Source organism: Mizuhopecten yessoensis, unplaced genomic scaffold, assembly GCF_002113885.1.
Source record: "Mizuhopecten yessoensis strain PY_sf001 unplaced genomic scaffold, ASM211388v2 scaffold9377, whole genome shotgun sequence".
Classification (NCBI taxonomy): domain Eukaryota; kingdom Metazoa; phylum Mollusca; class Bivalvia; order Pectinida; family Pectinidae; genus Mizuhopecten; species Mizuhopecten yessoensis.
Window position 1 is genome coordinate 36,239 of NW_018408017.1, and position 14,747 is coordinate 50,985.

The following is a 14,747-nucleotide window of genomic DNA, read 5'->3' on the forward strand; positions in this document are numbered from 1 at the left end:
CAGTTGAAATAGTGGGGGATTGTACCTGTTGTGTCGGTAGTGGAATACAGACCACTTAGTATATACAAAGTAGAGTACAATTCACAGTTGAAGAAGTGGGTGACTGTACCTGTTGTGTCGGTAGTGGAATACAGCCCACTTAGTACATACAAAGTAGAGTACAATTCACAGTTGAAGTAGTGGGTGATTGTACCTGTTGTGTCAGTAGTGGAAAACAGCCCACTTATGTACATACAAAGTAGAGTACAATTCACAGTTGAAGTAGTGGGTGATTGTCCCTGTTGTGTCGGTAGTGGAATACAGTCCACTTATGTACATACAAAGTAGAGTACAATTCACAGTTGAAGTAGTGGGTGATTGTACCTGTTGTGTCAGTAGTGGAAAACAGCCCACTTATGTACATACAAAGTAGAGTACAATTCACAGTTGAAGTAGTTGGTGATTGTACCTGTTGTGTCGGTAGTGGAATACAGTCTACTTAGTATATACATAGTAGAGTACAGTTCACAGTTGACATTGTGGGTGATTGTACCTGTTGTGTCGGTAGTGGAATATAGTCCACTTAGTACATACAAAGTAGAGTACAATTCACAGGTGAAGTAGTGGGTGATTGTACCCGTTGTGTCGGTAGTGGAATGCAGACCACTTAGCATATACATAGTAGAGTACAGTTCACAGTTGAGGTAATTGGTGATTGTACCTGTTGTATCGGCTGTGGAGTACAGTCTACTTAGGTACATACTAGAGTACAGTTCACAGTTGAGACAGTGGGTAATTGTACCTGTTGTGTCGGTAGTGGAATACAGTCTACTTAGGTACATACTAGAGTACAGTTCACAGTTGAGGCAGTGGGTAATTGTACCTGTTGTGTCGGTAGTGGAATACAGTCTACTTAGGTACATACTAGAGTACAGTTCACAGTTGAGTCAGTGGGTAATTGTACCTGTTGTGTCGGTAGTGGAATACAGTCCACTTATGTACATACAAAGTAGAGTACAATTCACAGTTGAAATAGTGGGGGATTGTACCTGTTGTGTCGGTAGTGGAATACAATCCACTTAGTACATACAAAGTAGAGTACAATTCACAGTTGAAGTAGTGGGTGATTGTACCTGTTGTGTCAGTAGTGGAAAACAGCCCACTTATGTACATACAAAGTAGAGTACAATTCACAGTTGAAGTAGTGGGTGATTGTACCTGTTGTGTCAGTAGTGGAAAACAGCCCACTTATGTACATACAAAGTAGAGTACAATTCACAGTTGAAGTAGTAGGTGATTGTACCTGTTGTGTCGGTAGTGGAATATAGTCCACTTAGTACATACAAAGTAGAGTACAATTCACAGTTGAAGTAGTGGGTGATTGTACCTGTTGTGTCAGTAGTGGAAAACAGCCCACTTATGTACATACAAAGTAGAGTACAATTCACAGTTGAAGATTGTAGGTGATTGTACCTGTTGTGTCGGTAGTAGAATACAGCCCACTTAGTACATACAAAGTAGAGTACAATTCCCAGTTGAAGATTGTAGGTGATTGTACCTGTTGTGTCGGTAGTAGAATACAGCCCACTTAGTACATACAAAGTAGAGTACAATTCACAGTTGAAGAAGTGGGTGACTGTACCTGTTGTGTCGGTAGTGGAATACAGCCCACTTAGTACATACAAAGTAGAGTACAATTCACAGTTGAAGTAGTGGGTGATTGTACCCGTTGTGTCGGTAGTGGAATGCAGACCACTTAGCATATACATAGTAGAGTACAGTTCACAGTTGAGGTAATTGGTGATTGTACCTGTTGTATCGGCTGTGGAGTACAGTCTACTTAGGTACATACTAGAGTACAGTTCACAGTTGAGACAGTGGGTAATTGTACCTGTTGTGTCGGTAGTGGAATAGAGTCTACTTAGTATGTACATCGTAGAGTACAGTTCACAGTTGAGGTAGTGGGTGATTGTACCTGTTGTATCGGTAGTGGAATGCAGACCACTTAGCATATACATAGTAGAGTACAGTTCACAGTTGAGGTAATTGGTGATTGTACCTGTTGTATCGGCTGTGGAGTACAGTCCACTTAGTATATACATAGTAGAGGACAGTTCACAGTTGAGGTAGTGGGTGATTGAACCTATTGTGTCGGTAGTGAAATACAGCCCACTTAGTATATACATAGTAGAGTACAGTTCACTGTTGAGCTAGTGGGTGATTGTACCTGTTGTGTCAGTATTGGAATACAATCTACTTAGTATATACATAGTAGAGTACAGTTCACAGTTGAGGTAGTGGATGATTGTACCTTTTGTGTTGGTAGTGGAATACAGCCCACTCAGTCTAGGTAGTATTTTACACTTTGAGTATCTAGAAAGATTAAGGAAGTGGAGAATATTCACTTAGTTGTGTGAATTTGTTTTTTATCCATTTGTCAGCGTACTATAAAACATGTTTAAATCATTAGTTTACTTTACAGTACCAAAATGTTTATCTGTTTGATTGCAGAAACAACAAAGTCAATAGTCAGAGATCAAACCTCAAGATCGGAGATCATCTCTACACACGCATTAGAAGACGCCAAGGAAGTGATCAGAAAGAACGGCATGGTCATCATCAAGGGCGCCTCTGGGGACGGAAAGACAATGATGTGCTACCAGCTGTTGAAGTGGCTAATGGATGGCGATAATAAGGATACTGGACTGTCAAAAGATCCGTTACAGCTTCACAGCATGTCTAAATGGGATGACATTGTTCAGCCAGAAACACAGATAGCTTTATTTATTGATGATGTCAGTGGGGATATTGTTAAAGAATTGGAGAGAAGGAAAGACTCTATACAGTTAGCATTTTGTGGCAAACTGAAAAGTAGATCAAATTGTTTGATCCTCAATGTTCGAGATGAAATTTTCAAAAGCACACAAATGTCCTCATGTAAACTATTTAATGACGATAACACCATTGATTTGAGAGGTAAAAACCTCATGACAAGTGAAGAAAAGCTGCAGATTTTAGAAAAGTATGTCCCAAAAATTAAAGACTTATCTGGTGGAAAGGAATCTGAAATTGTTAAATTTGCCCCCAAAATTGGGTTTCCACAATGCTGCAGACTGTATAGAGATGTTCCTAGCTTAAAAAATGAAGGGGTTGATTTCTTCAAAAGTCCAGTCTATTTCATGGAAAAAACTTTGAAGAAATTACCAAAGGAATGCTTTGCTTCACTTCAATTTCTCTTTCTCAATGATGGGAGGGTAAAGAAAGGAGACTTAGATCCTCCTAACAGTGAAAATGTTGACAAGAAAAAGCTAGAGATAGCTTTCCCTGGCGTTGAACTAAGTCATGAAGACAAAATCAGACTGTTACGTAGAAGTTTAGATCAAATGTTAGGATCTCTGGTTGCAAAAACGAAATGCAGGTTTCTGTATGATGATGATTCTGACGTATTAGATTCTGATTCTGATGTATTAGATTCTGATTCTGATGTATTAGATTCTGATGATGTATTTTACAGTTTTTGTCATGCTTCTGTTCAGGACACTGTTGCCCTTTTGTTTGGCAATAACACAAAAATTGGGTTCATAGAGAATTGTCCAAGAAAGTTTCTACGTTATATATCAACATCAAAAACCATTCCAAACAGAATAATTATATATTCTAGTAATACAGACATGTATAAACGTTTAGTCAGAGAGTTTGAATCTGACTCCAACAAAAACTGGTTTGATAGTGAATATATAACTTCATTAGATGTATGGAAAGATATTCAGTTTCTGCAGGGATTTATTAGATGGCTAAGTGGTCAGAATGTTGACAAAAACTTGTACCATGAGATAAAACGTCGCATGTTGAATGGAGCATGCTCTTCTGGTTCAGAAGAATGTGCTTTATTGCTCCTGTCGGAGGGTGTGACACCTGACGAGGAGACACCGTTTTGTGTGGTAGAGGGAGGGCGTGTGAGTGTGTTACGTAAACTACTGGAGTATGATGTCACTCAGACAGCGAGGGCACACAGGTCACAATCACCACATATAGCTTGGAATATCAATGTCCTACATGAGGCATGTTTGTTTGAGAGAGATGAGATGGTGACTTTGTTGTGTAACACTTACCCACACTTGGTACATGACACTGAAGGCGAGGGACGAAGCATGCTCCATTTTGTGGCGTGGATAGGAAACTGTGATATATTCAAAACAGTGGAGAGAATTATACTTAATTCCTTGTATGGAGTTGAGGACGAACATCATAAGTGTGAGACAGTAGAAGGTCGTGTGGTGCACAGGAATTGTGCATGTGCTCAGTACATGTGTCAGTTAGTGGATGATAAAGGGAGTACAGTGTTGCATCATAGTAGTGGGTTAGGGCACATGGAGGTTTGTAAATACCTGTGCGAGTCGTACCCACGCCTAACTATAGCTGTAGATAATAATGGGGAAACATTGTAACATTATAGTTGTGAGGAGGGACACATGGAGGTTTGTAAATATCTGTGCGAGTCGTACCCAGCATTAACTACAGCTGTAGATAATAATGGGGCAACAGTGTTATATTATAGCTGTAGGAGGGGACACATGGAGGTTTGTAAATACCTTTGTGAATCGTACCCAGCACTTACAACAGCTGTAAACAATAACGGGGAAACAGTGTTACATTATAGTTGTAGGTGGGGACACATGGAGGTTTGTAAATCCCTTTGTGACTCGTACCCAGCATTAACTACAGCTGTAGCTAACAATAGGGCGACAGTGTTACATTATAGTTGTAGGAGGGGACACATGGAGGTTTGTAAATGCCTTTGTTGGTCGTACCCAGCACTAACAACAGCTGTAGCTAACAATGGGGCGACAGTGTTACATTATAGTTGCAGGGGAGACACATGGAGGTTTGTAAATACCTTTGTGAGTCGTACCCAGCACTAACTACAGCTGTAAACAATAACGGGGAAACAGTGTTACATTATAGTTGTAGGAGGGGACACATGGAGGTTTGTAAATACCTTTGTGAGTCGTACCCAGCACTAACTACAGCTGTAAACAATAACGGGGAAACAGTGTTACATTATAGTTGTAGGAGGGGACACATGGAGGTTTGTAAATACCTTTGTGAGTCGTACCCAGCACTAACTACAGCTGTAAACAATAACGGGGAAACAGTGTTACATTATAGTTGTAGGAGGGGACACATGGAGGTTTGTAAATACCTTTGTGAGTCGTACCCAGCACTAACTACAGCTGTAAACAATAACGGGGAAACAGTGTTACATTATAGTTGTAGGTGGGGACACATGGAGGTTTGTAAATACCTTTGGGATTCGTACCCAGCACTAACTACAGCTGTAAACAATAACGAGGAAACAGTGTTACATTACATAGCTCGGTTTACATCAGATGTAGCCCTGTTCACTGAGTGTGAAATTCATATAAAACGCTACCTAGAAGCAACAGGACGTAAGTATGACATCACAACCATACTATCCAATCAGGAAGACTCTGTTTTAGACTTCGCAAAGTTCCAGCGGACAGAAAACAACCCTTTGTATGAATATCTTGTCCAATTGTTTGGTCCACAAAAACACTAAATATTCACACTCATTTCTCTATATTATTTACATTCACATGTGTAACATGGCACAAAACAAACATAATTTTTATGAAATCTTTTAATAACTTTTCAATGTTCACATGAAATAAAAACCAAACAAGTTATTTAGCTCACCTGGTCCGAAGGACCATGGTGAGCTTATGCCATACCGCAGCGTCTGCCGTCCGTCGTCCGTCCTCCGTCCGTCAACTTTCCTTTAAAACGCTACTTGTCCTGAACGGCCAATTGGATTTTGACCAAATATGGTCAGAGGCATTCTTGGGAGAAGGGGAACCAATTTTGTATAAATGGTGGGTCTGGCCCCTCTGGGGGCTGAGGGAAGGGGGACCAATATGGGAAACAGCAAATTCTTTAAAATCCTTCTTCTTCTGTAGGAATGAAAGGATTTGCTCCATATTTTGTGTGAAGCATCCTTGGGTAAAGGGAACCAATTTTGAATAAACCGTGGGTATGACCCCCCAAGGGGCATAGGGGTGGGGCTCTATTTGAAGTTTGTTTTCGGTATATCTCAAGTACTGGATGGATCTTTCTGAAGTTTCATATGTATTTTCAGCACCTACCATGGAGTGTTATATCTTTACGTCATACCAATTATTTTAAACATATTCAGGTGAGTGATACAGGCCCTCTGGGCCTCTTGTTTTCAAAGTTTTTGTCAAAATTCTCTCTCGAGTCGCGTTTTTTTCGCCGATATCAGGGGGTGAGAGACTGGTTGTGCTAAAATAAACTGGTAGAGAACTGGTATATCAGGTCTTGACTCTTCAGCAATGATTTGTTTGTGTGTGTATTAAAGTTGCTCTAGTAAATGCATTCCGTATTAAAATAAAACCAAAGATACTAATTTTAGAATACTTTTAAAAGTTATCGTTTAAAGTTGATCATAAGGATGATATAGATACAACAAAAGAATCATGTTATTTGAATTACAGGGCTGTAATTAATATAAAAGAAACCCCAGATAAGACTTAATTCAAACAGAAATTCATGATAATGTTTTCAGTACAGACCGTTTAAATATTTGTTTTGCAAATGCTAGAAAATATATAAACAATATGATTTATTTAATACAGAAATGGCCTTTTAGAACACTAAAAGCACTAACAAATATTTTTTGGCTATTTATAAGTGTTACAGCGTTATGCCAAGAGTATTCGCGACTTGCCAAGATTTCATCAATGTTTCATTCATCTCTGTCTTAATTTGTCATAAAATTTGCTTGGAAGGAAGAAGGATATAAAGACCCACATCTTTAAATCCTCATTTTAGGCTCTTGTACAGATCCCATGTACATACCACCCTATACATATTTATTTGTATGCATATTGAGATGAGTGTATTGTTACTTAATGTATAATGCTGATTTGTATACCTTTTGATCTACTTAATTTATAACTGTCACTGTTGGAATACTATTATTCATGTGTTGTGCATTGCTTAAGAGTAATTTTACAAATGATATAGAGCGCTATATACATGTTGTATTATTATTGGAGCAGTTTTTGTGCAACTGAAAAGAAATATGATTCCCTGATAGAAAATTAATTGATTATTTATCTGAACATATTTTCACATTTTCCAATGGAATTAATTGTACGGTAATGTGTTTACTCACATTATTTTGTAAGTCAAAGAATATATTTGTGTAGCAAAATCAGTGTTATTTTAAAATTTTGTCAAACTTTGAAAAGCAGTCAATACAAATATATGATATATTTTTCAACATATCTTTTAGTTAGTAAAATTGTGTTTCAATAGCGTTATAATGAACCCCAGGAAATGACATCGGAGAAAACGAGGAAAAACACATGAATTGCAAATCATGAATAATTATAGAAAGATGTTGTAAATGTCTGGTTTTCATTAAAAAAAATCTGATATAATTTTATTTTCAATTCAAAACGTCATTGCCAAAAGCTCTGCCTTGGTAGATTTTGTAAACATGTGTATTTAACATTTTAGGTACTTGGAAGAAAATGCTTTGCAAATATAAATGGCCAGGGTTCTCGGTAGGTTTTGGCAGTGGTTGAAAAGTTAATATAGCTGGTTGGGGGCGGAAGGCTAACGCGTCGAAGACCGCAGGCCGAGATGGGGAGAGTGTGATGTGCAGGTTTGCCTGCCTCTTGTAAGGAGGGTATTGGGGTCTCCCCCAGACAATTTTGAAATTGCAGGTGACGAGGTGACTTTTGAGCATACAAGTTTCTTTGAAACCATTGAAAAATATTCCTCTTTTGCTTTATTTGTTGATGTATCAAATTCAATGAGACTTGAAAACACATTCATACATCACAACTATCAGTTTCGGAACTGTTTGCCAGATTCCAGTATTTTTAATATTCATGTTTAGAAATAAAACAAAAACAAATGCGAGTATATCAACTGTATTTTACCAATTCCTCTTGGAAATTTATGAAATATATTTGTTTGGAAAGTGTTAAAATTTTGATTTGAATTAAAAATGAATAAAAACTACAATTTACAAAATTAATTGTATGAAGATAATTCAATGAGGATATCAAATTAAAAATAACCTCTTCAGAGCCTGAACAACATGTTAAAATATCGGGAAACTGTAAATAATCAACACATGTTAAAAACTCAATACAAAAATTGCAGTGCTCCAGATGTCAGGTGTTTCAGAAACTTTTTTTCATTAAATTAAAAACAGATACAAATTTAAGCATGAGAAGTCATTTCGTGGGCACGAGCCAGCTTGGGGCTTGTCACTGAAAATCTCTGTATAGATATGTGACAGATATAAAATGCTTTAGTACAATGTTTAAATGTTGAGTGGGTGTAAATATATATATATCCCAATTTCACCAAACTGGTCCAAAATGTTGTCTAGAGAACTGCAAAAGAGTAAAACGAGAACAAAACTTTTTTCCGACATAGTTTATTTAATATCTAATGTTCTGTACATCATTGGTCATCTTTGCTATGTATATCTAACATTTTTTGGAACTTTTCATAATCCTTTGTAAATATATTTTTGAAACGTGAGATAGTGCTATATGTCTTTTATGTTTTTTGATACGCTTAATTAGGACGGTATTATAGAAACTTTGGAAATATTTTGTATGATATATTTGTTTAGATATCATTGACATATGGTTTAATCACGTTTGAGAAGGACAGTATTATAGATACTTTGTAAATATTTTGTTTGATATATTTGTTTAGATTTCATTGACATATGGTTTAATCACGTTTGAGAAGGACAGTATTATAGATACTTTGTAAATATTCTGTTTGATACATTTGATTAGGACTGTCCTATATGTACATTTGTATATATATTTATGGATAAGTATGATGGGAACTGTGCTATGTATACTGATGTATACCTTTTTGACAGGGACTATATCAGATATCATTGACATATAATTTTTGATCACGTTTGATTTATTTTGACAGTATTTTAGATACTTTGTAATTTTGTTTAATATATTTGTTTAGGACTATTCTATATATACTTTGTATATCTTTAGTATTGATATGTTTGATGGGAACTCTGCTATATTCTCTTTGTAAGTCTTTTGATACGTTTGATCGGGACTTTCTGTAAATACTTGGTAAATATTTTTAGAAAGTTCGATGGGGACTGTATAATAAATACTTTGAAAATATTTTTAGAAAGTTCGATGGGGACTGTATAATAAATACTTTGTAAATATTTTGGGTAACATATGATTGTGACTGTGTTTTATTTACTCTGTAACTAATTTTGAACATTTGATCGGGACTTGCTATACAATATCTCGTAACTATTTTTGATAAGTTTGATGGGACAAAGTGCATGTTTTTTCACGTTATTAATGTTGTTACTTGACAATGTTTTTCCCCATAAATACTATAAAATGTGATAAAACAACAAAACATTGTTGACAAAACTGTATTTGTGTTATCACAGATTGATTGCGACCTCAGTATTTGAAGTCTAGTTTGTATGTAGTGTGATTTATGACAATAATTATTATATAATCATTTGATTTTTTTCAGATGACTTATGGTTGTCCTCTACTGTAGAAATAAGCATTGGTTGAACTCTGACACTACTGGTATGATGCATTATGCAAATGAGGCCAATGCTCTGTCTACACAAACTTTTTTTCTCTCGTTTTGTTACATAAAAATCGTATTCGGACCCCTTTCTGAAATCAGAGTGGTCAAGCAAGCCCAAGTAACATAGCTTGTTTACGCTACAGTTAAACAAGTGTGTGACACAGCATTATCAGAGGCTTCAGACTAGCCAGGATTACTAGGTCTGTAAACGTTATAGCGTGTATTGATTACCGGTATACTGTATATGATTGACAGATATTGATACGTGCTACCACATTTAACCATTTATTTTAAGTTCTGAGCTTAACTTTAATTGAACACTAAGTTTGTGGTAGAAAACACATTTAGCAAACAAGAGTTATCTCTCTTGAGCCTAATGTGTGTAGTTTGTTTCTTCATAACTGATAAGTTAAATATTTTACGATCATCTATAATCAGTTGCATTTTTAGGTCACCTGAGACAAAGTCTCAAGTGACCTATTGCGATCGCCTTTTGTCCGGCGTCGTCCGTTGTGCGTCGTGCGTCCGTAAACAATTTACATTTTAACCTCTTCTCCAAAACCCCTGAAGCAATTTCAATGAAATTTTGCAGAAACCTTCCATGGCCAAAGGTCAACAAACATTAGGAATTGTATGGTCCCCAGCCCCCAGGGGCCTGATAGGCGGACCAAAAAGGGTTGAATCGACTAAAATATCAAAAATCTTCTCCTCAAGACCCAGATATGGTAGAATCAAATACTCTTCATAGTTGGAAGGGTCTTAAAGTGCTTTACCAAAATTGTGAATTTCATGACCCTGGGGTCTCACGTTTGCCCCAGGGGAGGGAATAAACTTTACTATAGTTTATATTGGGAAATCAAATTTTGGACCAACATTTTATTTAATTTCCATTGGAATTTATTCAAATTTGGTTAGCATTATCAGCATTGGATAGCAGTTTGATGATTTGACATATCAGCCCAGACTGACCCCTAGGGGCTAATGGTGGGGCCAAAAAGGGTCAAATTGACTAAAATTACAGAAATCTTCTTCTCAAGATCCAGATATGGTCGAATAAAATACTCTTCATAGATGGAAGGGTCTAAAGGTGCTTTACCAAATTTGTGAATTCATGACCCTGGGGTCTCGTGTATCCCCCTTGGGGAGGGGGTAAACTTTTCTATAATTAGGGAAATCACATTTTGGACCAGCATTTGTTTAATTTACATTGGAATTAATACAAACTTGTTTAGCATTATCAGTATTGGATAGCAGTTTGATGGTATGTACAATCAGCCCTGGTCGGCCCCTTGGGGCTGATTGGTGGGGCCAAAAAGGGTCGAATTGACTGAAATTTCAAAAGTCTTCTTAAGATCCAGATTTGGTCGAATCAAATACTCTTTAAAAATGGAAGGGTCTTAAGGTGCTTTACCAAAATTGTGAATTTCATGACCCTGGGGTCTCACGTTTCCACCTGGGGAGGGGATAACTTTACTATAGTTTATATAAGGAAATCACATTTTGGACCAACCTTTGTTTAATTTCCATTGGAAACTATTTTAAACTTGGTTAGCATTATCAGTATTGGATAGCAGTTTGATGGTATGCACATTTCAGCTCTGACTGACCCCAAGGGGCAGATGGGTGGGGCCAAAAAGGGTCAAATTGACTAAAATTTAAAAATCTTCTTCTCAAGATTCAGATATGGTAGAATCAAATACTCTTCATAGATGGAAGGTTCCTAAGGTGCTTTACTAAAATTGTGAATTTCATGACCCCGGGGTCTCACGTTTGCCCCTGGGGAGGGTGTAAACTTTACTATAGTTTAATTGTGAATTATTTGGTCCCCAGACCCCAGGGGCCTTAGGGGCGGGGCCAAAAAGGGTCAAATTGACTAAATTTTCAAAAATCTTCTTCTCAAGATCCAGATATGGTAGAATCAAATACTTTTCATAGATGGAAGGGTCTTAAGGTGCTTTACCAAAATTCAGCTGAATGACAAAACCACTATTTGTACATAGTACATATACATGTACTACCTAGATCTTTCACACTACTTTTCCATTACATGTCGTTCAAGTTACCTTTGTTATAAAATTATTTCTTTTTCAATTGGCAACATTGATAACATCAGTTGTTACATAACTCATGATCAGGTGACCGTCAAGGCTCTTGTTGTGCTTGTGATAGGTTAACTGTAGACAGCTACTTTCAATTGCAAATAACATAATACTTTGCTATTAGTAAATATTGTATTAAAACTATGTTATTTTCACAGGTATTGTTTTAGTAGCTGATGTGCAAGAGCTCGCCATCTTATATATATATTATATAGTGGAACACCACTGAGTCGAACTCGTACTACCCGAATTCTCCATTCGTTGTACAAATGGCAAGTTCATTTAAGTTTAATTTATCTCTTAAGCAATGAACCTGCAATTGGACTTACCATATATATAATATTATAATTAATACGCTTATTTTTTTACCCTCTGCATTTATAGTATTGTAATTGATGCGTCGGAACCGTCAATTACTACATGTATATTTGTATAAAAGATGCACAGTCGACATGTAAATAATCTTCACTGATGCACATAAAGTTTAACTATATATAAGTTTTAATATCTGGTCGCTCTAGGTTTCGATATCATGCCGCCTTAACTTTAAATATCACGTCGCCTAAAAGTTGCTTCCAGGGCGTCTAAATATTTTAATGTGAGGTCGTCGCAAAGGTTAAATACTTCGTCGGCTGTCGCCATGGATTGGATATCAAAAGGCTCTAAATTTTTGTATTGGGTGACCGTTTCTCGATAACGGGTGGCCCTAAGTTATAATATAATGTTGCCTTTTAATATTAGACGGCCTTTAAATTTCGACACCAGGTTTGATATCACATTGCTAACAGTTTTACAATCTTGTAGTTCTAGGTTTTGATATAAGTGAGGTCGCACTAAGTTTGCTTTTACGTCGCCCAAAATTGTTTTGATCAATTTAATATCGGGTGACTCTAAACTCGTAAGATTGAATATCTAGACTGAAATCATGAACTACATGCTATTTGACATATCATGGAGTTCTTAATTATTCATAATGAAAGATGATAGAAATGAATTGTCTCGTTTCGAAACTTCAACATATATTAAAATAGACCGGCTTTGAAATGAACCACAGCTTATTATCGAGATGAGAGGTTTTCTGAATGCTTACCTCAATCAAAGAATGATAACTGTTTTTCAACCTTTATTTGTGAACAGGTACATGAACCTAGTATGTATTAATGATAACATTATATATCAAAATGAAGCAAACTGTTCATATTTATTATTACCATATACAATTGAATTAGTAATGTTTCTTTGTTTTATTTTGTTCATTAAGTATGTATTACTATATACAATATAATACACACTGCTTTGTGTTATTGATAATTCTATATCAATAACTATATACAGTAACATAAGCCGCAATAGGCAGTGCCCCAGTGATGTCTGTCAACACGTTGAAGGGGATATTACCATTTAAGCTTCAAGCAAGCTTATGCCTTGAGGCAGTGTCCGTCGATTGTCAGACCGTCGCTTTATCAGTCAAAAGACTATATATATGAAGGAACTTTTGACAAAAGTATCATGCTGCACATTTAGCAAGAAAATTCAATTTTGTTCAAGTATATATTGGCCTTTGCAGCAGAAAAGCATAACAAAACAGTGAGTAACATGAAATATATTTCTATACTTTGACAACATTCTGAAAAAGGCTAACCCTAATATTAGTATCAAGGAAGTGTGAACCTGTCTTTGGGGCAGACATTTTTAGCTGCGAAGGGTAAATAGAAGTAAATATTTTATAAGACTTCCCCCTATTAAAGGTGAAGGTGAGGGAATGCTCAATTAGTACTTAACAGGTGAGCTTTTCAGACCCGTGGGCCTTTTGTTTCGTAAAGCTATGTTAAGCTTGTAATTAGTAAATCATGTCGCTTTTGATACCTCTGGTGTGTCAGACTAGAACACTGTAAATTTCATGTACATTACAAGTTGTTGTTAAGATGTTGAGTTAATTGCCAATCATGTTATTATCAATGACAATATTTGTATTATTTCAAACTAGAATTATAATGTTAATTAAATGTAATTATGTTGTTTTTAATGTAAATATTATTAACAATATCATTTTAATTTTTAACGACATAATATCAGGAATTATCAAGTTTTATAAAACTTCTATCATCACATGTGAAGATTTAGCTTCCAGCATTGTCCAATCAAAACGGTACTTTCTATTTACTGCCTGTAATTTCAGTCTCTAGTTCAGATGAAGGGACGACAGAATACGTAGACTACTTGGTACACCTCTTTATCATACAGTATGGCATTTACATAACTACACAACTGATATAACCTGTTGATTGGAATTCTTACCAAATAATAACAGCAAACGTCAAAATGGCGGTGATTAACCCTTTTAAAAATCGCGCTCTGCCTTGTAAAGTGTGACGTCATTAGAACCAGCCTTCAAATATTATATGACTTATTTACGCACTTCTTATACGGCAACGGTTGCTTCGAGGTACTTATAAACTGTATTAGATAGAAAGATTGACGGCTATCCCTTTTAATACCATAATGATTTCACTTGTACAGCAGCAGATACCGATATTTTCACTCGTGGAAAGATATCAATATTCTGCCAAACTCGTGGAGTAGGTGTGGTATTCAATAGGAATTGAGTAACTAGATGTTCTCTATTTACGGTATTCACAAATATCCTGTGTATTACATGTTATTGTTAATATGTTGATAAATGGAGTCATCCATTCTTGCAATACTTGTAATATTTCAGACCAGAATTGTAATGTCAGGCCAAAGTAGCCTTGACATTAGGAAGAAGGTTCAAACAAATCAGAATAGTGTTATAATAGGATTGGTACATAACACCATTTAATGATGTGCTGTGTTGCACTTGTGTTGTAGATGTTAAATATACATGTATTCACATTGTTTTAGCGTTTTGTGATAGACCTTTTATCTCCAAAATACGACATTCCTGTGTTAGTTGCATGTATATCTATAATTAATAGATAACATGTTAAAGTCAATCAAACGCATGTCTTCTATTGGAGTTAA

At 36.1% G+C, this 14,747-nt stretch overlaps 1 protein-coding gene across 1 annotated transcript; it reads left to right on the forward strand.

Moving 5' to 3' along the window:
• Nucleotides 1-2,468: 2,468 nt before the first annotated feature.
• LOC110457929 lies at nt 2,469-4,427 on the forward strand. The gene has a single exon (XM_021509402.1). The coding sequence runs from the start codon at nt 2,469-2,471 to the stop codon at nt 4,425-4,427; it is 1,959 nt and encodes a 652-aa protein (XP_021365077.1).
• Nucleotides 4,428-14,747: the final 10,320 nt, after the last annotated feature.

Excerpts from the sequence above, each read along its gene's own strand:
- LOC110457929 (XM_021509402.1), top strand. The coding sequence starts at position 2,469 with ATGTTTATCTGTTTGATTGCAGAAACAACAAAGTCAATAGTCAGAGAT.